The sequence below is a fragment of the Ammospiza nelsoni genome, chromosome 1, assembly GCF_027579445.1.
Source record: "Ammospiza nelsoni isolate bAmmNel1 chromosome 1, bAmmNel1.pri, whole genome shotgun sequence".
Lineage (NCBI taxonomy): Eukaryota > Metazoa > Chordata > Aves > Passeriformes > Passerellidae > Ammospiza > Ammospiza nelsoni.
Window position 1 is genome coordinate 24,397,578 of NC_080633.1, and position 24,705 is coordinate 24,422,282.

At 36.7% G+C, this 24,705-nt stretch overlaps 1 protein-coding gene across 2 annotated transcripts; it reads right to left on the reverse strand.

Annotated features, from left to right (window-relative positions):
• Positions 1-701: 701 nt before the first annotated feature.
• HEPACAM2 (HEPACAM family member 2) lies at positions 702-23,951 on the reverse strand. Of its 2 annotated transcripts, XM_059483819.1 has the most exons (10): positions 23,857-23,951; positions 18,011-18,361; positions 16,620-16,904; positions 10,789-11,085; positions 7,822-7,947; positions 7,716-7,740; positions 7,556-7,593; positions 6,183-6,256; positions 3,958-4,070; positions 702-803 (listed from the first exon to the last, which is right to left on the reverse strand). In XM_059483819.1, exons 1-10 carry the CDS (start codon positions 23,924-23,926, stop codon positions 794-796), a joined length of 1,389 nt encoding a protein of 462 aa, XP_059339802.1. In that variant the 5' UTR covers positions 23,927-23,951; the 3' UTR covers positions 702-793. The 2 variants fall into 2 exon arrangements, with proteins under 2 accessions (XP_059339802.1, XP_059339809.1); XM_059483826.1 differs by lacking the exon at positions 702-803 and having other exon boundaries at positions 3,954-4,070.
• Between the last annotated feature and the right edge of the window lie 754 nt (positions 23,952-24,705).

The following is a 24,705-nucleotide window of genomic DNA, read 5'->3' on the forward strand; positions in this document are numbered from 1 at the left end:
GGTTTCATTTGCACTGGAGAATTATTTTAATGTACAAATAGCCTGAACTTCCTGTGGCTTTTGGAAATAGCTTGAATATAACTTACTCTTGTAGCCAATGAGAAACAGGATCTTCAGCAGCAAATAGAAAACCAATTCAAATGCAAAGGAAAGAGAATTTAATGAGAACACATAATTCTGAATAATATACATATGTACATTTTTGTAACTGCCTGACAGATCTGTTTCTATGCTTGAAAATTATGTCACATTAAATGAATTAAAGAATGACTTTATTTTAAACCCCAAATGTAATTTGCAATCTGACACACTGCATTTATTACTTTTCAAGCCAGTATGGAGGTCTTCTCTTGTGAAAGTCAACCCAAACAAAAAAACCCCTTCTGTTTGCTATTTTTTGCTATTTTTTAAATAAAACAAGCATGGATGGCATCTCGGGCCTGGTTCCTTCTTGTGCTTCTGCTGATTGTTTTTTAGAAAAGGCGTAGGTTTTATACTGAATTTTTAAAGATATCTCTTTGTCTTTTGTATTCGTTGATAAGAAAAAAAAAGAATTAAAATATCCCTACTTTCCCAAAGGAATTATTACTTAAAAAAAACCCCAAAAAACAAAAGGCAATTTGGAAAACCCTAAGAAAAGGGATTTTCAGTCTGAAGAAAAATTGCTATTTCAAGACAAGGTGGCAAAAGCCTTTGCTACTCTTGAAGTTGTTGGCATTTTCTTCAATATATTACAAAGAAGAAGTAGCAAATTTGGTATTTTCAGATGCTTTGATTTCCTCTTCCCGTCTCTTCATATACATCTAGGAAAGAACATACACATAGATATATATAACACTTGTTCACAATGCTGTGTCCACAATGCTTTCTTTTCTTTAAAAGAACTGTAGCAAACATGTAAGGAAACCAGCAGCTCTAAACACAATTCTTCAGCCTGAATAAGATCTGTGGGGACAGATTTGCAAGACACTAATTTTTAAATGAATTTTTAGTATGCGTAGTATGTCTAGTTCTTAAAAGACAGCACAGGTTTTAGCCATAATGACTTATATAGCATCCTGCATTGCTGCTCTTTCTGTACAGACATTTCTGTATCATATTGTATGATACAGTATCACACAGTATGATGATGTATATAGCTGTTCATACTGTATAACAATAATGTACCTGCTAAAGGGTGGTGGTAACCCTGGACTGAGCCAGTGCAGTCCACAGTACAACCCTGTGCTGAAATGCCTGGCAAGGCTTTGTATCCTTATTGCTCTTTAACAGCTGACAGAGGAGAAATCTGTGAAATGGTTAATGATTGATATGAGAGAAACAGTATGGATCAGAGGAGAGGAAGATAATGCAAAATTATCTTTATTTGGAGTGCAAATGAAACCTAAGTTACAAACAGTTTTTAGCGGAACAGTGATGAACTGTCAGTGCTTATCTGTAAAAGCTGGCTAAACCTCTCGCTCATTAACTTTGGAAGACATCTTTGGATTTCTTCCATACGTGGAAGAACCTGTTCAATTTGTCAAAGGATATCTGTTTAATAAATACTGGTGTATGTGACAATCCTGTAACTCCCTGTGACTGTGGATCCCAGGGATGGAGAAGAACAGTTGCCTCAAAATCTGATTTTGTGTTTTCCCTTTGGTTCTTTAGAAGTGCAGAAGAGGTGAGTCTGCAAAACACTTGTGAAAAACAACTAAGGGAAGCATATGAATGTAAAAGTGAAAGCCAGCTATCATCTCACCTTATGTTTTGATTGCAATTAAGTTATAAGCCTGCCAGTCCAAACCCAAGAGATTTAAACAATTTAATTATTTCCAGTAGCCCCATTTTTGATGGGGCACATAAAAAATTTTGTAATTATTTAGACTGTCAAAGGCATACGTGCATGTGTGGATGAAAGGATAAAAAGGCTGATAAAAGCATGACAAAAAGTGGAAAAAGCTATTCCCAGGTGTTAGGCATTGGCTAGTCTGAAAATCTGCTGGTATTGTCACTGGGTCTTCTAAGAGCAAGAGAGAGAACAACAGCTAATTCTAGTGAAGTTACATTGAAAGACAGGATTTGAAAGATTCTCAAACTATAAATCTGAGAATTAACATTGCTTTCGACTGATTTTGCTTTACATATTTATTTTAATAAATTTATGAAATCACAGCAGTTCCATTTAGAAGCACTAGGAATAAGAGTAAAGTGATCACTTAACTAACAAATCTGTTTGGCTCCTGTAATAACTGTTCTTTTGCTTTGTACAAAGAGAGATTCCTGCCATAAACAGAGTGCAGGCAAGTTTTGTATCATTTTTCCTGCGAATATTGCTGAGTATTGTACAGATGACTGTATACTGAGTCTCTGGGATTCATCCATAAGTAACCATTACTTTGCACTACAGGAGTTTGCAATTACTTTCCCAGCTTCATTCTCTGTTCTGTGGTGTTTTCTTTTTGCCTTATACTGAAATGGAAGCATCCTGCTGTAAGCACCAGTATCGACTTAGTCATCCTTATTTATTTATCACTCAGAGTGTTCCTTCTCAGCAGGTCAGGAATTGGAAAATTCATGAACCAGGCCCTTCTAATCTGAGTAGTTTCCCCAGTATCATGATTAGCAGATTTTGTGCTATTAGTGAAAACTTTTTCCTGTTTCCTTTTCAAAATATGAAATATGAAAGGAGCAGAAAAATTGGTTTATGCAAATGAGTCCTTTACAACTACAGAATATGTTTTGCAAAATGTAAGTTGAAATCTGAACTGTCACAGAGTTCAAGTTACCTTTTTGTTGTATTTATTCCTTTTTTCAGAGGGGTCATGTATCAGCAAGAAAGTTGAGAAAGAAGACATGTAAGAGTAAGAAAATATGTACTTTATGAATGGTATTTTTTACATCTGGCTTTAAAAATCTTAGGGTTCAAAGTGAAAAATTCTGAGCAGAACAAAAACATCATTAGTAATTCAGTTGCTTTCTTACTGACCAGCTTGTCTTGACAGGCATGGCTGCGTGTTTACATACATAACTTGGACACACAGTCGAAGACATAAACTAAGATATAAGGACATTTTTTGTAGTGTAAGTACTGCATGGGAATGCAGTCACATAAACATTGTGATTACTCAGCCAACTGATTAGCATATTGTTAAGAGTGTGTATTTTCCTTTTCAACTATAAAAGAAACAGGACACATTAAAAAACCATGGAAAATGAGATATAATAGGCTTGTTACCAAATAAAGTCTTGTGTGCTGTTCTTAATTTGTAAGAAAGACTATATTCACAATAGATTTATGGCAGCTATACCACAGTTACAAAGACTTTAGTGTATTCACCCTCCTTATGCCAGGAAGTGATACACAGGAGGTGATTTGAACAAAACCAGGTCTATGAGACATAAGCACAATGTGCTGTGGCCTTCCTGGTATTGAACTCAGCAAAAATGTTTCTGTGGAGTTCCCAGCCAGGGTACCACACAAGAATGCTTTTGCTATAGAGACATTGCTTACTTAAGTATGTCTGTTAGTATTTCAGTGACTATTTTAACAACCACTGATGATTATTCAACTGGCCAGTTTCAACATTGCAAAAACCCCTGCTCTAACTCTACTTGGCACATGGCTGAGAGGTCTGGAGGCCATGCTACCAATTAAACGGCTTTGATTGAATATTTACCCTATTCAGTAAGAAGTGCTGATGTTTCAGTGCCCTAGTAAATTCAGTGGGAATTTTAATTTGAAGCTGAGTTTGAAGATCTCACTAACAAACCTGGTGTAATGAAACAACAGACAAGTCTTGAGGAAGAGTAGGGGATTGGATAGGAAATGGTGGAGGAATTAAGGTAACTTTTACCTTTCCTTCCATAACCTCTCAGTGGAATCAAAAAAGGGCTACCAAAATGTAAATTGTTCTGGATGCAAAAGTATTTGTCTTTGAGCTACCACGTGAGTGAACACAGTCTGTAACTTACTGTTGGTGGTCTTGTTCTGGCTGCTCAGGAATGTGCTGAATAACTTCATAAACCGTACTTAGCATATCCTGGCCTGCAACAAAGTCAGGGCCAGGAACAGATTGACTTGAAACCTAAAACCAACAAAGTGTATTCCTACTGTAAGTACAAATATGAAAAGATTCAACAGAAATTAAACTGTTAATGTAACTTGTAATTTTTTAAACTTTTCATCAAAGTTTTGCTTGTGGATTGAATAGGAAATCTCTCCTAGTTTACATTTAATTTTCAGTAAGTTCTTGTCACATTAATAGTAAGGCAAGTATTAGTTTTAAATTCATTTAACCCCTTTAAAGATTTAGGATGCAGCTTTTGCATTTAATACAGCAAATGCTTCATATTATTGTACCACAAGTCAAGAAAGGAACATTTAATAAAGAGAAAAGCAGGAGAACAAACAGTAAAAAAGCAGTAAATATTCAGGGCTTGGGTTCAGCATAAAATTCCCACTGGCCCGTCAAAGAGAGACAAATGCATGGAATTTCCATAAATCAAGTAATATTGGCTGTTCAGCACGTTAAGTATATTAATTTCCTCTTATTCGTGACAACAGATTTACCTAGACTCTACATCCATAAGGAATTATCAGTCTTTCTGCCTATACCCAACCTCCAGTTCTTCATTATCTACACTTTCTAATTTTCTCCTTTCTCTGCTGACTAAAATGAATCAGTGGATCAAATACTGGCTTTACCTGCAGTGCTATACATTTGAGTAGCTGAACATAAATTAGTAGAGTTTTTCCTGTTTCTTGAAATTTTACTGGAAGTTATAGTAGATTTCATTGCTTGTACATCCATCCTGTTGTTCCTGGCACTGCTCTCTCCCTCCTGACCTGCTAAGGCCCTGATCCTGCCAGAATGTGATATTGTGATATGATCAGCTTAAGGGATATAGAATCATAGAAGGTTTGGGTTGGAAGTCCCTAAAGATCATCCAGTTCCAACCCCTCTGCCATAGGCAGGGACGTCTTTCACTAGATCAGGTTGATCACAGTCTAATCTGACTCTGAACACTTCCAGGGATGGGGCATCTGCAACTGAGACAACTTTCAGTTGCCTCGCCATCCTCACAAGTAAAGAATTTATTTAATTTAAATATACCCTCTTTAGTAATAAAATAATATTGCAGTGTGCTTAAGGCTGTGATGATCTACGGCCTGATCTCTAAACTTAATAAGCCTCTTACTGGCAGAAACTGTAAAAGAAGCAGTTCAGCTGCTCTATTTTCTAAAAGTCATTTATTTCTGCTGCTGTAAAAGTTTGCCCTCTCCACTAACATTTGCAGTAGCACTTTAGCCCTATTAATGTATATTTCAAACTTCTAACTCCATCAGAGAAGATAAATTAATCTATGGCTGTTTTTTGACATGATGTATTATGAGTACTAATCATAAAAATAAATTAGGTGTGACAACGTGACCCTGTGACCATGCTTTACGAGCTCTCCCTTACCTGACCAGATCGATGCCCTCCAAAGTTACAAGATTACATTGCTGACAATTTTCCCGAGCAAAGAGAATGCCTTTCTTCTCTTTCCTCCCAGTTTTACCATTGTCCCTAAATTTTATGGCTCTGTTTCTGATTTCTTTTTGGTCCTTTTACACTATATCAGAATGGTCTCCAACTGCTATGCAGTAATGTCAGCAAAGACAATGCAAGGAAGCAGCAAATGTTGCAGGACTTCTTTTCTGCTAGCGAAATTTCTATGCTTAACTCCTACCCTACAATACACAAAACCAACCAAATAATTTTGTGAAACACAGCCGAGACGTAGCTTACATTTACACTTAAAATAACTCCCTGAGACTTTTCTGCACTGCCAGGGCTGAATGTTGCATGAGCAGAAATATTAGGGTCAAGGGAGAAAATGGCATCACAATAGCAGGCTTGCCTGTGTGACACAAGTGGCTACTTAACTACCCAACATTACTAATATTCTTCTAATATAGGGTAGTTGAATGAGCTTGGTTATTCCTTATTCATTATGTTGATTATGAAGTACTGAACTAGTAACACAGGAAAGAAAGAGCAAGTACTGGGTGAACACCAGCCATGAATATGGTGTCATGCACACATCCGTAAAAAGCAACAGAAGAAAACCCACAGAAGGATTCTGGTACAGATATTTATTATAATTAGAGAAATAGAAGAGAAACTGTCTATTTATGATGTAAAATCACATACCCTAGAGCCACTGGTAAGATCTGGAAAAGTGATGAACTCATATATCCCAAAATCATCCAAAGCACTTTCATGTCCTAAAGTTAGAACAAAGATTTAAAAAAGAAGATGTAATATGAAACTGGAAAATAATGACTGGCAAGGTATTTTGCCCTAATTTTTTAAACACCTGAACACTGCTTATGTGATCTGCTTTAGACCACTTCCCTGCTGAGCTCCTAAACTGGTGTGGAGTGAGGCAGGACAGCAGCAGAGCTGGTGCTTGGTACTTGGTGATTTCCCACACCTTGGACCAAGTGAGGAGCCTCTTGCTAACCTCAGCAACACTTCTGGTAGAGACATTCATACTCTTCCATATTCTGGAAGGCTAAAATGACCAATTTACTTTCATTTCCCATAGAAAAGAGGCTGAATAAATAAACTCAGCATATCTAAGTGTAGTGAAGCAGTACCATCTGAATGTTTTACAATTCTGAGAATAATAAAAGGGAACATGGTACCTATAGATGTCACGTTATTATTTGGGAGTTCAGATACACCTTGTATTTAGGTGTATTTAGGTGTAGTTAGTCTACCCTCCCACTGTCCAGGAGATGTGAGGCTCTTGGTTGTGTCTTGGGCATCATTCCACATCAAAGGTTACAGCACTAAAACCAATGATGAATTTCCATCCTTTGCTATGATTTTGATGGACTCTCTGTGCTCAGGTGAATGTCCTACCTTCCTAAGCTTCATATACTTCCCTCTAGTTGTGCATGTAGCAGTTTATGGTCTGCTCTGATGCTTTGGCAGAAAGGAATGGGAGTAAAAGTGATATCCTTCCAGAGGATGGCTGGTGTCTGGCATCTCCTGCCTAGGATCAGGTGGGAAGCATAGTGGAGAGAAAAGAGGCAGTGAAAAAAACCACTCTGGGCCCTGATAACACAGAGAAAGGCAGTACAGAATATGATAGAAGGTTATATTTGTATACTGCAATGTCATTAACTCATGATTTTGATAACAACTGATGCCATGAGCATTTTCAGTTGTAATCCTCCTATGGTGTATCACCTCTTACTGCTATCCCACAATAACACTGATTTGTCATATTGGTGACAACAGTGGAATACAGGTGTTCCAGTCCCAGAATACTGGGATTAATAGGTAGAATTCAAGACAGCAGTACATACTGCTATGAGCTCCAGGCATGAGCTAAACCCATGCTGACTTCTCATTTAGGTCTGATCTTAATTAAGCTATCATAGAGGTGTGCAACGCAACATGAAAACACACATTTCTTCCTTTTGTTTTATTTTTTTTCTGTATTTTGTGATGCTCGTTTTCTTTTTCAGGAATGGACTTTGACCTTATGCTCACACTTATTTCATTAGCATTACCTGAAAATGCCTGTGCCTTTCTGTAATCAGCCTCTGCCCTAGAAAACATAAACACATTTCTCAGTTTGACGTCATAAGCCAAGGAAAGAAAATTAATATGATAAAATGCAATTCTCTGGATGGAAAGTACTTTAAGATGTAAGATGAATTGTTTTTCTACCTGCTCTGTAGCTTCTGTTGTATCACTGAAAAGAAGAAAAAAAAAATTATTCTTTTTGCTTCAAGGGTCCAAAAGAAGAGCTGGACTGTGCTTAACTTTTACATACCTTTATGTGGCTGATACTTTTTCCATAGGAATAAAAAGGCCATAGCTAGGATCAAAAATAATGAAATTCCTGTTATTACTGCAAGAGAAGACAAAGATTTTCCTTTCTGGGCCAGCTTTTCCAACCCTGTGACAAAGAAGATGAGTACTGTATTTAGTTCCTTGTTCTTTATAATGTGCTACAATGACACTGAAAAATGCATCTTTTAAAATTATTCTGAAACTAGTAAAGTTGCTTAGAGATAGAAAACAGATGCATAATTTGGGTCTTGATAATGGGTAATATTTATTTTTCCCCACAGATCTGAACTGGAAAAGCAATTATATGCATATCAGAAAAGACTTCAAAGCAGATTAGAGCCTGGAGCTAAATGGAAGTCATTAATGTAAACCACAAATTACAGCATCAAAAAAAGAAAATGTATATTATAACTTGAGGTATAGAGGAACTGAATTACCAAAAAGGAAGTGAGTGAGCAACTTGTGCTAGATTGGAGAGAAATCCTCCTAACAGTTGGGAGCTCTAAAGTAGGAGAAGACAAAAGATCCATTTGATTTGTTGTAAAGATTTTTAGATCACTGACAGTCTGGTTATTTATCAAACTGCATCTGAAAGCAATTAATTATCACAGAATCACAGAGTGAGGCTGGAAAAGACCTCTAATACCATTAAGTCTAACCTATCACCAAAGATCAACATGGCACTAAGCTCTATGTCCAGTCGTTCCTCAAACACCTCCAAGGATGGGGACTCCACCATACTGTTTGTATTTATTTCTAAATATATTAAAAATATTTCTTTCCTTTGCTCAAGTCTTTTTCTGGGATATGCATTAACAGGACTTTTCCATCAGGATATTCTGATACAACACATACACAAATTGCATATAATTACATACCTAGAAGCACATGGAAAACATTTGTAATGAATTTGCAAAGACAAGAATGTGAAAGTTAGGAAATGCCAGACGTATCTGCTTGTGCACTCTTGATTTCCTCCTTTTGCTCTGAATTGTGCAGAATTCATGTAATTAAAGGACAAGGCACAATCAATACAGGTAAATTAATGTTGCATATTTGCTAGTGCCAGATTTATTAGTACTATTAAAATGTGTATTATTCAGCTAGATGTGTTCCCAATAGTCGATGAACTCCTCTGCAGAGGGCTGCTTACATCTACTTAGACCTTTGTGTAATTCACTGGCATTGTGCTGGCTACATGTGCAGTGGTTTTCATGAAGATTAGATATGAAGATTTCTAGACAGATGTGTCCTAAAGATACGGGAAAATAAATCACTGCAATTTCACCAGTTTTTAAAATAGTCCCTTGGTGTACTGCTTTCCTTAGGAAGAAAAAGCCCAAATGCTGGAGAATCAGATGAGTCCTTAAAAATGTTCCTTGAAGTGAGTAATTTCAAATGTAGACTCAATAAATCACATCTCTATAGACATATCAGCACAGAAAACAAAGAAATGCTCTTTGCATGCATCTAACACACTCAAGCTGACTAAGCTTGAAAAGTGAGCAATGACAGGTGTACATGAGATACCTCATCTTATTTTTGAATCTTGGCTGAAAATGGATAACAACTTAGTGCAACTACTGATATAACTGTAACTTATTAAAATAATTGTTTCCTAGATAATTTTTAGGATTAATTAGGCAGCTGTCCATAGCACCATATAGGTGAGTTTCTGTCCCATGGGGAAGTTGTGTAAGGTCTTCTGAAACATCAGAGTTCCTGTTGCTTCTGAAAATGGGGTTTCCAGTATTCTGAATGCCATAGTCTAGCCTCTGTATCTAGGATTATGGGGGTAAGGAAAAGGAATATGGACAATTTTCATAGTCTTTGCTTAGTATGTTTATTCACTTGCAATGTGAATTTAGCCTGAGCAGCATCACCGAGAATGAATTGTGTGTGAATTCATACCTCTTAGAATCAGCCAGTCCTGCTCTGCAAAGTGTAGCCTTGACATCTCCATTTAGTGCTTTTTGAATAAACACTCATCTAAAAGAAAATTGCTCCAGAGGGGGGAAAATATCTTTTTCTATTTTTAAATACACTAGAAAAAATGTTTTGATAAGATGTAAGTAAAATATTTGTAATTAGGAAATCTACTATTTTAAGTGCAATCAACCATGAAGCTGTGGAGTCTTCCCTCCTTTTTGGCCTTTGAAGGGAAATCTCAGCTAAATGTTACATGAACTTCCTGGAGAAATGTCATGTTTATTTCTATAAACACATAGCTCTGACTGCATTTTCTTTCACTAGTAACCACAATATTTAGTTTTTGAGTGTGGTATTCTTACTATGAAATTGCAACCTGTATTCCTCCCAGCATACTAAAAGCCCTGGATTCATGACGAATCAGTAAATAGCCTGAATCATGGACATATCTTCTTGTTTACCAAACTAACAAATTTGTTAGCTCTTTGCTCAGCCCACATGAAATTGCTTTGTTAAATTTTCTAACAGGCAATCTAGTAATTATTGTTGAACATTAATAGCATATGTGCCTTATCTGAAAACACTTGTATCCATCTGTATTGAGAAGAGACATCAGACTTCTTTGATATCTTGTTCTTTGCTCTATGCTTCTGGAGATTTTCTGAAAAACTGCTTTGTTGCTATTGAACACAATCATAGAGGAGCTGAGGTTATACTGTAGGAGCAATGAAGGTATGTGTTCTTCAGAACCCAGCAATCAATCCAGAGGTTCATAAATATGACAAGGAAATTATTTACATGAACATTGTAATAAAATCCCACAAAATTTCAGTGTCTTAGTGGGTTGTGTTCCAAGCTGTGTCACACAGCAAAAACCTTATCCCACAGAATGTCCAAAAGCCCCTTTACCATATTCTTAGCGAGATGTAAATTTCAACACATATTCTAATAACGACTTCCTTTTTCTGGGGCATCCACTCAGATGTTACACTTTACAGCAGTAAGGTTACATTCTTACCTACAGACGTAACAACAACTGTGAAGTGAGTTTCATCTCGTTTCCCAGTCACGTTGTTAAAAGCACAGCACATGTAATCCATTGTCTTCTGGGCCACTTTATCAGATACAACTTCCAGATGGGGTCCATATTTGATTACTTGAGTGCTATTGTCATCCCTTTGAATCCATGAATAAGTATTTGGTGGGTTTGAATCTGCTGAGCAGTCAAACAGTACAACTTGCCCCACGTCCACTGTAAACACTGCCCCTATATTCAGACCTTTGTCTGATTTGACTCTAAGTCCATAAGGTCCATCTGCATTGGGGAAAAAAAAAGAGAAATACAGTGAGAAAATGAAAATCAAAGTATATAATTAAAAATTAATCAGAAGTGTATCTCTAAAGTTAGAATATTTAAGTTAGACTAGCCTTTAGAATGGCTGGTATTCAGTTATTTCAATGAAAAGGCTTTCAGTTCAATAACTGGATCTGTGCCAGGCTTAGCTCAGGCTACACCCACTTAATACTGGTCTAATTGCTGTTTAAGGAAAAAGCATGTGTCTATGTATTTTCAGTATGATAAAAAGAATGAAAACTGAAATCAGTTGGATTTCTATGAAGTAAAGGAGCATGTCTTCTTCAGGAGCATATTTGATTTCTACTTCAAAGCCAAACTTACTGGCATAAGTAATTTCCCAACAAATTTAAAAGTGAACAAATTGGCCTTGTAATGTTATCTTCACTGCAATAATTTACAGTACAAAAATTACTAAGGGAACTAACATACAGGTATAATATTAAGTGGGGTGTGCCTTAGATGAATTCAGAAAAATTTTTCCATAAATGGCTGCCAGAATAAACTTTAACTTTCCCCGTTTTAGTAGGTTTGTACTACTAAATAATATTTTAAATAATTAAATATTTTAAAATACTGAAATAATTACTACTGTAATTATGCTTTTTTCAAGAGCAAGTTATTGTACTGAAAGTTGTTTTTCTGAATATAATTAGAAGAAGCATATGTTGTTCTAAAGTCATGTGTTCATTACTCAAAAAACTGAGCAGATGAGTATTTTTAGTGCAATCTGCATAGGAAAATGAGAAGGGGAACAATATATTTAAATATTATAAGAATATTTCTCATGCTGTTTTTACTCGACCATTTCAGATCATTGGGGCTTTTACATCTTTACACATTAAAATTATTTTTACAGTTACTTAAGTATAAAAATTTATGTAGAGAATATAATAATTAAGTATGCCTTATTAAATAGCTTTTTATAGTTTAAAAAACAAAACCAGAAACCCCTAATAATTTTAATGTTGTTGATTCCCTGAGGACTTGCATGAATAATCAAAAATGCACAGACCTAATATGACAGAGCAAAAGAAGAAAATATATGCAGAGTATTCCTTTGGTAGGATCCCTGAAGATCAGTAAAGCTGTCTCATACACAATGGTGTAGCACAAAACAGGCACAGTGCTGTGCCCATTGCAGACAGTGGAATCTAGTAAAACTTCCACCTTCCTGTGGTTGTCTGGGAGAATTAAATGGGAAAATCCCTGCTACATGAAGCTGCACACTTGTATATTTCAGACTTTATTTCCCACCAGGAAATTCAGGACCATGTTAGAATGTTCTCTAATACACACTTCTATTTACTGTTTGCCTTTTTAAATGAGATTTATTTATTCTTCAAGAACACACCTAAGCCACCAGCACATAGCACAAACCATGCCATTTTGCGTGCACCTCTGTGGTTTTTTTCTGTTTGTTCAGGCCTAGACAAGAGACCACAGATCACCACATATGACCTCAGTTTAGTTCACTTTTAAGTAAATATCTATATTTCACAACATAAACTTGTCAATCTTTTAATTTTCTCTATTTATTTCCTAGGGGTAAGCTTTTTGCAGTCTCATTTTAAGGAATGGCCAACATCATGCATAATATTTTCTTGGGAAATGCAATACAAACTCACTTCAGCATGAATTACTGCTGCTCCAACCTACATTGCAGTGGCCACTCTGAAGAATCATGGCTTTTCTTTTCACAAGTTCTAGATGCTGGGCTGCTTCCTCACAGGCTCTGCAGCTCCTGAGTAATTTGGTTTATTGTCTCCAAGAGCCAGCTGGACCTGTAATGACCATTTCTGTGAAGTATAGACCTATACCCCACTCTTTTGGCTTGGCTGGCCTCACTTGAGTTGCATGTTTCTGTGGAAGGGGAGCTTGTCACAGAGGCTCACCTCTTATGGGTATTTACTTCCCTTTTTTTCAGATCTGAAAGGAGAAGGCATGTACTGGCCTTTGATGTTTTTCGTAAATGAATTAAAGCCCCTCACAAACTATGTATAGGCAGGAATGTTTTTTTTTTTTACTTTTCAGAGCAATTCAGTGGTTCTTCCAATCCAATTCTCCCTTCTTAGGAGAATTCTCTTTTATTTTCACAGGTAATATGACTTAGATAGGTGTTAACAGAGATTATTGGTAAGAATAGCTGACTGGTTTACATGTTGTCCTCACTGTAGTGGGTGGTTTGCCACAGTCTGCAAAAGAATTAGAACTGAGTTCTGCTTTTTTATCAGTATCATAACTGTGCAGCATAAGAGATAACACTGAGAACTATATTTTAATGGAAGCTGCGAGTTGAAAGAAATCGTTATACAAACGCTGACAAACACTGGCTGGGAAAGTAAGTTGGAAAAAACCAGAGGGGTTATCTTAAGAAATAGCCAAATCTTGGCAAAATCTGAAAAGTGACATTCCTTGCTGAAGTCAACACAAGGATTGGGTAACACTTCTGTTTTGCCTGGAGCAATATTTTGCCTCTCCTGGGCATTGTATCCATCAAGGTCTCTAAACAATGGGTAACTAACAGTTATACACAGCTTCAAGGATGATTCTGAAATGTAGGCAATTAACCATTCTCTCACTAGTACTAAGTATATTCTATCTTTTGGAAGGCTTGAGGAAGAAAATTCCACTTAGCCTTCTGAGTTTAACTCCATCAACACAGTACAACAGTGTCTGCTGCAGCCTACAGGAAAGCAGCTTCTTCCAGTCTTGAAATAATTTGTTTCTGAGTCACATTACTGCAATAGCCATGTTCCAGGCTGCATTATCATCATAATTAATGGAGAAGCAGGACAATATTAATAAGACATGAATTAAAAACCATTTTTCATACCCAGTAACAACCCACAATGACAGCCTTCATGGATCCCTCAGCTCTATTTTCTCTTTCCAGTATTGCTCTCTACAGAAGACTGCCTCTTGTCTCAGTAAAACCAGTTAACTAAATGATGTGTAAAAGAATAAATCAATCTTTCTGAGTAACAATTTACTGCTCCATGGGAATATTTCCAATTGCTCCCATCACTATGAGACAGGTGCAGTTTCCAAGCAGATGGCAGGTATTTACCGTGAGCGACCTTTTCTTTATCACCTCCAATAACTCCCCCACAGCAATGACATATGGCAGAGAGAGATCCTGGGGCCTGTTCTGGATTATTATTGACAACTGGGAGCTGGGAGACAAAGTACTTCTGCAGGCAGAGGCTGAACCAAATCAGGTGACTTCATATAGCTCAGGAAGTAAGACCCCAACTCCCATCACTGACTTGGATATAGAGACTTTAAATATCACAGGTATCTGAAGTCTTTCAGCATTGCATTGTTTGCTCTTAATATATTTTTTAAGCTGTTATATTATGCACAAAGCAAACCCTCAGTTCTGATGAAGGACATTCAGAAAATGCATATAACAATAATATTTACACACACAGAAAAAAAGTGACTCTCACAGTTTTTGATAAAGATGTATATCACAACCATTTAAACAGCAGAAGATACAAGAAATGCGGACACTTAAGTAACTTTGAGATTTTAAAATTCTTGTAAACAGTAGGTCAAAAACAGGTTTCTAGTTTAGAACTTAGACAGATTTTTCAATTTACTGAAAAATGCATGCAATTGAGTGAGGAAGAAGGGGGGAAGCAGTAGCAGAGCTGGGACTGAAGGGCACACACGTTGTCAGAGCAAGTGTCCCAGACACCTGCCAGTGCCATCAGTGCTTTGGAGACAATCCCATGTGTAACAGGTCAGAAATTCAAATCTCACATGAGCTGTGCAACAAACAGAGCTGTCTGAAAGGTAACAAGGGTGGCAGATGCTTTTCTAGTCTGCTCCTACTTCATTGCATGGGAAGAGGCTGTCAGGATGGATATCATGTCCCAAGCTCTGTGTAGGTACTCTTTGAAGACAGATCCGTATAAGACCAATTCACACCTCATTAAAGTGAGAAATGCAGTAGAGGAGCTGCATTCATATACCTTCAGGTCTCATTCTTAGGACTTCAAGCACATAAGTGAGCTGAGATTGTGACTCTAGAAAAGCAGGCATATAAAAATGTGCTACCTCGAGGAAAGAATGTGATGGATTTTTTTTTTTTTAATTACAGTAATGATAAGTTAAAGCTCTATCAGTGCTGGTTATTTCCTTGTTTACCATGATTCCTCTGTCTAATGAGATGGAAGCTCAATTAATATTTGCCCTGTTTAGGACTCTGCAACTGCTTCTTCATCTTCAAGTCTGCACTGCTGTCAATTTTATAAGCTCATATCTAACAATGTTCTTGTTAATCTTTTTTAATTTAGGCAGTCCTTTTCTCTTCTCCTGGTGCAGTGTGGAGACCCACCCCCTCCTCCAATACTTTAGATGGAAGTCATCCCCTTATGCAATGAATTCTTCAAGTTATAACAAAAATCTCTGAACAATAGCAGAATAGACAATCAGAAATGAAAGGAGATGAAAGGAGGAGGAGGAAAATATAAGAGGTAAAGATGTAAGAGATGTAGGCTCTGAATACGTTGGTAGTGCAATCATAACAAGTTGAGCATAGGCTGCCTACCAGCTGCCACAAAAGCAGGAAAAAGCTGCTGAGGAAAGCAGGAATGAGCACCAGCCCTTGGCAGGACAGGAATTCAGTTCCAGTCTTTGCTGTGTCCCTTCCAGACTGGGCCATGGGGCAAACTGGCTGTATCTGAATAGGACTGGTGACAAAGTAGGTCCCGGCCTTTCAAATTTCAGCTCTCCTCTGAGAAGGATAATATGACCCCTGAGGACATGAGGATTAGAGCATAGCAGGTGACATATGTGTACCATGTGCTACTTGAAAACAGTGGAGGCACTGGGAATTCCTGACATGGATCAAAATGAGAAGGCTCTAAGATTTATTTTCTAATCAATCTTGATCTTATCAGCAGAAGTTCATGTCTTTTATTCTCTGAAAGGCGTGCCCATTTATTTTTTACTAGCAAATCTCATCCCAGCTCTATTACTCTGTCAAAGTCATTCAGTCCTCCTATTTAATGTCATGAATGAACTTCATTGAGATACTGCCTATCCTCTTTCTGGTGCCATTAATGGAAGTATTAAAAAAGACTGGACTTGAAATGATCTTGAGGAAACCCACTAATACCAGTTCTTCAGCCTGGTACTTCCTGTGCTTAGCTTTTTGATACTATTTGGTGTCTTCATTTATAACAACATTTTCATGTATAATGATCTCATTATTTTTTTCTTTTGAGTCACCATCTGAAGACATCTCTGGAAATTTTGAAGTTTCTATTTGAATTCTGCAATTGAGACTGATCTTTATGACTACACAACACTAAATAATTTTATGATCCCGTCTTATGTTAGAGCTATTACAAACAAGCTCATTTTGAATGCAAGCTCACATACAATGTTGACTCCACTGTTTTCTGCCTGTTTTCATATTTGGAGGCACTCCTTCCAGCAAAATCATTCATACAAAGATAATAATTAATATTTCATATACTCACAATATATGGTTGGTGCAATTATCTCACTTTCCATTGCACTGACAGGGTTAGATACCAGACAGCTGTAATTCCCAATGTCTTCTTTTACGGCAGGAACAATGAGAAGTGTAGCATTGTTTGATGAAAAGATATAATTAGGGCCAGCATGAAGACGCTTCCCATTTTTCATCCACTGGTAAACTACCCTTGTACCTCTATCCACAGTACATTTTAGGGTAATATTCCCTACATACTCCACTACTCCTGAAGATGGTTCAGTATGTACAGTTGGCTTTGTGACTGGAACTGTAAAATAAAGAGATGTGAAGAGTTGTTAAAGTGACAAGCCATTATATAACAGTCTTCATGGTCAAGGTGATTCAAATAGCAACCATCAATCTTTCTCTAAATTACTAATACTTAACCTTTAAGTGTACTTATCTCTTAAATACACTTAAAGGTTAAAAAAGAAGACATATTCTCAGCTGGTGACTGTAAGAATTGTATATAAATAAATAAATATAAATGGTACATAAATAAATAAAACCAGACTGTTTATAATACTGGTAATAGGATGAAGTCTTCAGTCATGTGTACCACGGCCTCTTGCCTCATATACAAGTCACTGAGTCCACAGAAATGAAAAGAGCACAAAGCATGACACTGCTCACCGTGTGTGACCTCAGCACGATGCCAACAGCTTTGCCCACACTGGGCACCACTGAAATCAGGGCAACCTGTCATGAGGATGTCTGCAGATTGGGATGGCTTTCGGAGTTAAATGGCACCTACAACTTTGTCACCTCAAGATGTCATTCATCTCATTCCTTCCAACCCTGAACCCTTCAGTTACAGGATTCCCTCTGTATAATCCAGAAATTACAGAAGCCTGCTGTCATCCTTTTAGATAATTCTTTTCCATTTTTTTTTAAAGTCCCCAATACAAAGAGCAGAGGCTAAAGAGGGAAATTCAGTAAATTTATGAATTCAGATCTGGGCTTCTTTTACAGACTACAGCCACCAGCAAAAGTCAACGGCTCCTCTTTGTTACAGGAGGTAAAGTTGTTCAGGGAAAAAGACTATTTGAAATTCAATGCATCCTCGTGATAGCACAGCAGAAACTTATGAAATCTTATTTTTTGTCTAATGTCTAATATCATCTTAAATGTTTCTATGCCTCTTCAGATTTTTACTTATGATATAGAAACACCAGTCAATATATTAATTTTCTTTAAAGATGACATATTTTTGTATTCCCTCCACCAGCAGTAGAAAAAAACATAATTGTATGCATTTTTTCATGTATGGTTTCATTAAATGAGACACCATTGCAACTGGATACTCAGAACCAGGACTTCAAAACTATAGTAATTTTATTTTCAAAATGAAGATACTATCTTTTACCAACTTACCATCAACAGCTACTTGAATCTTTTGACTTGCAGCTATGGTCCCATTTCCATGGACATTGACTTTTACAATGTAATTGCCTTCATCACTGAGATGCAATGGGTTAATCCTCAAAGATGCATTCGGTGGCATAAGGGTAAACTTGTGCTGGTATTCCAAGTCTGGAATTACTCTTTGATTTACAGAGCCAAGCAAATATTTTGGATTACTTTGAGACGTCTCAAAAAGCCAAATTATCTGGATTTCAGAAGCTGTAGCATTGAAATTGTAGTCAACAGAAAGATGAAGTGGTTGCCCCTCAATACCATGGATGGTATGAGATGGTACTGTCAATTTCAAGGCAGAACAAATCCCTGCATAAAAATGAAAGAACAAACAAATAAACAAACCCAAAACACAAATGGAAACCCCAAAAACTCAAATGAGAAACTTTCACAGTGAAAAAACTCTCTAGGCTAAAACTTACATTTTTTTTGTCTGGTTATAATTCAGTTTATAAGTATGAAAGGGGAAAGAGCTCATTCACCTTGGTGAAGCTGGATCTAACTACAGAGCTCTAGCCTCATATTATACAAAAAGCCAAAGGAAGGATCTTTTACTGATGAAAGTTTGACAAAAATGAGATAATGTACATTTACCTTAATGTATAAAATATGTTCCCTTTAAAATATTTCGTATTTCTAGGTCTTACACTGTCTAACACTCTTGGATTGTAAACTGAGATTTTCTGATTTTTTCTGGGTTGGTTTGGCTACAGAGGAGCTTCTTAGGTACTCTGCCAGTTACACTAGGAAACTGACTGAAAATCTGACAAGCAGCACTTTCATGAATTCTGACTAAAACTATATATAATTATTATTGCTGACTGCTCTGTACCTGTAAGACTAAATTGAAGAAACAATATAAGGCTTGCAAAATTCAAGTATTCTAGTCTTAGGAAATTGCCAGAATTAAGCCCTGCTGTTGATATGCACAAAAGTGAAATTTGCAGCCACATGATAAATTCTGTTTTTTAAGAATTCTGTCTCTGTTATGATGCAAAAAGGCCACTCCTTGGTTAATCACTGTCTTTCCAATACATTTTTTAAAATAATTTTTTCTTGTGCTGGCCTAAGACATATTTATAGAACACTATTAAAGCTTTAGTCTTGGAACTAAGTGATTGATTTTCACATTAACTTTTCCACAGCACTCATGAGAACAGCATTGATGTAAAGAGTTGACATTAATGAACTGACCTCACAACACCATTTTAACTGATAGGACTTTAGAGATGAAGAATTTAAGCCCAGAGAAAATTAACTGCAAAAATACAGACTCATCTTGGATGATCAATTTGAAATATAAAGGATACGATTTTTCAAAATACATATAAAAATATTTTGGTATGTTCAAGATGCAACTCCAACTGACTCTAGTTGCAGGTTTAATTGCTCAGATTTGTGACTGCAGGTGGTAAAAAAAACCCTAGGAAAAAAGCAACCTCTTATAAGCAAGAAATGTAAAAACTGTGATGTAAACAATCCATCTGCTACTGCATAAGAACACACTGGAGACTGAGAATGCAGTGCCCTGGTTAGCATGCAACACTTTCACCATGCACCATCTATCCTTTTCCTGCTAATGATCACTTTTGGTTGGACTTGATGATCCTTGAGGTCCCTCAAACCTGAGATTCTGTGCTTCTTGACATGCTTCCAATTTCCTGTAATCAAAAAGTAACTTCCCAGCTGATGTACATGGAATGTATTTCTTATTTCTACCTGGAAAGAGCTGGGTGGGTAGGGAATAGCAGAAGGAGCAATGTATGAAAAATATGTGACTGTGCTCACTAATATAATGCAGCGTTAACTTTGTTTCTTACATTTCCTACTTTCATCTCATTATTCTTTATGACAGAAATTGTTAAAGATTCCTTTATGTCTAATTTCCTAGGATATGTGACAGAAAAAAAATCAATTCAGTAGCATATTATGGTATCTGTAAATGTCTTTTGGGTTAGAATAATCAAATTTCAGCGCACAGTTGTTTGCCATGAGGTAATGGCAAACCAAACTTGTTGGGGATGAGGGTGGGGACACAAAAAGGGAGTGGTGGTTACAGTGGTTACAGATACAGCAGTAATGCCAGCAATTAATGTCAGAGCTACTCTGGAGTGTGAGTAGTCTGGCTCATGGGTAGCCAGCATGCTGTACAGAATCTGCCCCAAAGAAGTAATTTTGTGGCTGGTTCCCTTTTCATAAAGCTGAGCAATATTACACTCAGCTAAAGATAGCTCGCAGCATTTCTGAGGGCACGGCAGGGCAGCCAAAGGGAAACACTGCAGAATACTAACAGGGAAATACAGAAAGACAGTGAAATCCTTTGACAGAAAGCCTGGAAAACCCCCATTAATGGGGCTAAGGAGGAAGCAGACAGAGGGCTTCAGGCTGCAGGGACTTGAATTTGCAAAGGACTGGCTGGGGTTCAGCTGAGATAGGAGAACAGGGTAAAAAAAAGAGGAAGAGTGTAGAAAAAATGTGGAGTGGCTTGAATGGAGGATACATAGGACATAGATGTTTACATGCTTAACTTTCTAGATTAAAAACCTAAACCAGCTGATGCACATCACATTGAAGCCTGCTCCTCTACCCCTTTAGAAAAGTATTTGTACCCTATTACTCTTGCAATTTTCTGACACTGCACAACCCTTCAAGGCTTGCTAGACTCTGGTTAACAGGACACATTAAGTATTTTGTTGGTTATTCTAACACTTCTCAGATGTTAATATGTTCCCTGACAACATAACAGTATAAATCAGATTTAAACTGCTCTTGTCCACTTGAAAAAGAGAGAAATATGGTAACTCCTCAGTAGAATCCTTTATGAAATATTTAATGCCAGAGATCTATTTATATAACCTACCAATTATATAAATACCCATTTCAATTTTTAGATCAACTGGAATAAAGTCAAACACATCTCTCAAACACAGAGAGATCTGTAATTAAAAGATCTGTCCATATACTTACTCATTTTTTATGTATGATGCCGTTCAATTTTTGGGTTTATTTAGCTGTCAATAGGTGATTGTGTTGTTGGACAATATGCCAGTCAAAGAAGTAGTGCAATCATAAAATATGGAAAACAAAGAATATTTCTCAAAGATCTGTTAATGCAAAAACTTAACATAACCTAAGCAGGTCTTGTGAGCACCAGGATAACTGGGACCACCAGTATGGAAGGTGACAGCATAACAGAGTAATGAAAACAGAATCAGGGCTGGAACTGATTCTGTACCTTCATAGCAGCTAAAACCTGTTGGAATAGAAACTGCAAATTAACTTTGTTCTACTTGATTTACAAAATTTGCTCTGTGTAGTGTCTTGGAAAGATATTTTGACATCTGCAAGTAAGGAAATTCTTTTAGCTGGGACCAGAGGTGGTGAGGGCAGAAAGCCCATTTTCTCCCCAGCCCCTTCAGGAGTGGCTTTGGATAACTCCAGTTCTTGTTGCTCTCTCTGGCTTTGCTGGGGTGATTTTGTGGAGTGCCAACATCCCACAGGAGCTTCCCCATGGCTGGAGGGGTGAGGGAGAAGGCAGGCTGAGACTGGGGCAAGTTATTAGATAATGGTGCTCTGTCAAAGGCAAGGGTTTTACAGTGATGGAAATATTCCAGTCTTAGCAGAGATCATGTCTTCTGCAGTCTGGAATATTCTTTATTGAGAGGGCTATCCTCTCCACCAAAAGTGTTGTCAGGCATTAGAATGGGACACCCAGGGAAGTGGTAGAGTCATCTCCCTGGGGATACTTCAAAGATGCAGATGTAGCACCCAGGAACATGCTTTAATGGAGGAATTTGCAGTGTTAGGTTTATGGCTGGACTTGATGCTCTTTAGGGTCTTCCCTGACCTAAAGGGTTCTATGATTCACTTGTAGTAGACTAATTTTGATTTTTAATTTAAACTGGAGACTGTTATGACTAATCTTTAAATTAAAGTTAATAGCAAAATCAAGCCAATGTGTCAAACTAAATTAATATTTTTCAGGCCCAAATCCCATAACATTCAAGCCTATGCCTACTGCTTCACAAATATAATACACTTTTTTTCCCAAGATGATGAAATTCCAAGATCTAACTTTTGTATAATGATTGTAAGGGCTGTACCACAACGACCTCCATTTGGAGCTCAGTGATCTATGCTTTGCTTCCATTTCACATTTCTATCATCAGTATTAGCAAGCACAACAGAATTGTTGTTGACATAAAACAAGGGCTGCAGTTTTAGTTTAAATAAAAAACTATGACATAACTTTTGAGTTTATGGCATAAACTGAAACCTGCTTAGCGAGATTTTAGGATTCTCAGAATTTAACATGCACATCTCCTTGTCAAAGTGAGTTTGGATTCTCAACTGCTTTTCACCAGTGTTCATTTAGCCCTTCAGCTCTCCTAAACTTGGTGCAAAATGTCACTAGATCAGTGAAATATATATTTTTCCCCCTTTTTACAAGTATGTTAATTTATGGAACAAAAAACCCCAAACAACCCAGATGTAAGGTCCATGTAAGCTGTAATTTCTATAATGGAAAATTTGGGAATATTCTTCCTTAGACTGGGATTTTTCCCCAAGAAAAGGTTCCATTGAGATTTGTTACAGGATTTAATTTCATTTACTGAGGTAAATGACTTTAGTGGCCTTTGTGTCATATCTCCAATGCACCAGATTTCACCATGATATGAAGTATGGGCACCACATTTCCTTCACTAGAAAATGTGTATATCTGGGTAAGGATGTAAGGCTTCATGGTGAATGAACATGTACTCTAAGCACTCTGTTTGCATGACAGTAACTCTTGCAGGATTTTAATGAAATATATCCAATAAAGTGGTAAAGTAGACAAAGCACAAAATCACTGCTTTTTATCAACCAAACATTTTTCATTTTTAAAGAAGAGATCTGATAATCATCATATAAAACATCAATCATTATGAAGCCAAAAGTCTTGAAAAAGTTTTGAGCTCCAAATCAAGGAAACTAGGTGACTCTATAATAAGCTACAACTGTGAGGTTCACAAGGAAGATAAAAGTTATTCCTATACATGAAGGATTAGAGGATGCACTACATTTGTAATATTATGTATTTCCTCAGTTGACATTTACAAAACCAATTAAATATAGAAAAAGGTAATTACAGTAGTTTGTAGAAATAAGCTTATCTAACATTTGATTACAGGATATTTCTGTCAAAGTACATAGAACATCTATTTTTTATCCATTGCATGGATAACAAATGCACACTTACAAAAACTGCACACAGACACCAAACAAACACACTATTAATGGGGAGATATTCTTCAGCTGACCAAAAGCTTAATTTTGTTTCAATACCAATTACATTTAGATGTTACACATAAATTAATTAATAGTAAAGAAGTGAAAAAGAATGTTTCAGGGCTGTCTCAGTAAATTTTTAAACAAGCGTGTAACAGCTTCTGTATAATCTTTAGTTTAGAAACTGTCCAGCCTTGTTAAAAAGAACACACAATGTATATGTTACTCAATAAAATGTAATAGTATGTATTTAATCAATACCCATGTTTTTATATGTAGATTATGTGTATTTAACCAATACCAAGTTTTACATAGAGATTATGTATAGCACTCATTTTTGTTCAGCTGCTAAAACTTTAGCTTCACCAATAAAACAAAGTGCCACTATCTGATAAAAAGCTTTTAGGCTACCTTTCTGAAATCAAACATCTGACAATACAACAGAAACATCTTTAACTTTATAAAGACAAATCTAACAGAACCAACTCACATTTCCACAACGACTACCAAATATAATTCATACTGCATCTTACCTACAAGCAGAAAATATATTTTGCACTGTAAGTCCCAAAAGAAGTTGGCTAAAGGGCTCCATGAAAGCATCCTGTCCCACACAAATGCCACCCTCTCAGCACTGAGCCAGGGCTTGGACCTGCAGCTGCTGGTTTATTTGCTAGGGAAATCAGCAATGAGTTAACAGGTCCTATCCTGTCCCCTGCCTTAGGTGATTTGAATATGTGTATACAAAGAACAAAGGGAGTGGAACACCTGTTAGATGAGGACCCATCTTCATTGCCTCTGACTTTATCATAACCCTTCCCCAGCAGTCACAGCAAATATGACACAGAATGTAATAAATGGGGCACACAATACAAAGTACATTTAATTAATGGAAGTAAGTAAACGCACCAGGTGAACAGATTATACTGTTATTAACTTCCTTTAGTTACAGTTTCATAAAAAGTACTGTGATGCTACATGCTTATTTCAAACTAAAATTAGTATTCACAATATTTTTTCAGAACTTTTAAAATGATAGCCTCTCATTTTCTGTTACAACCCCCCCGTTAAACAGCTGTTAAAGAGCCTAATTTTTTTCTTAGCACTTTCAAGCCCATAACATTTCTGTATTTTTTTCCTTAATATAAGTATAACTCAGCAAAGAGTTAACTCCCTTTACCTAAACAACATGTGATGTCAAGTGCCTATGACACATCTTTGAAATGAAAATCCTATGGCAGGAGTGGACAGCTTACTACAGTTGTTAAGTGCTGATTATTGTTTCTTCTCCATTAACTTACACCAGTTTAAATTAACATTAATGTAGGGTTTGGATTTTGTCCAAAGCTGTCACTCACCATACAAATCAGCAGCAAACTGGA

Coding starts and splice junctions, on each gene's coding strand:
- HEPACAM2 (XM_059483819.1), bottom strand. CDS start 23,926: ATGCTTTCATGGAGCCCTTTAGCCAACTTCTTTTGGGACTTACAGTGC. Junction 7,741..7,821: donor AAAGTATCAGCCACATAAAG/GTATGTAAAAGT, acceptor TCTTCTTTTCAG/TGATACAACAGAAGCTACAG. Junction 4,071..6,182: donor ATCTTACCAGTGGCTCTAGG/GTATGTGATTTT, acceptor TGTTGGTTTTAG/GTTTCAAGTCAATCTGTTCC.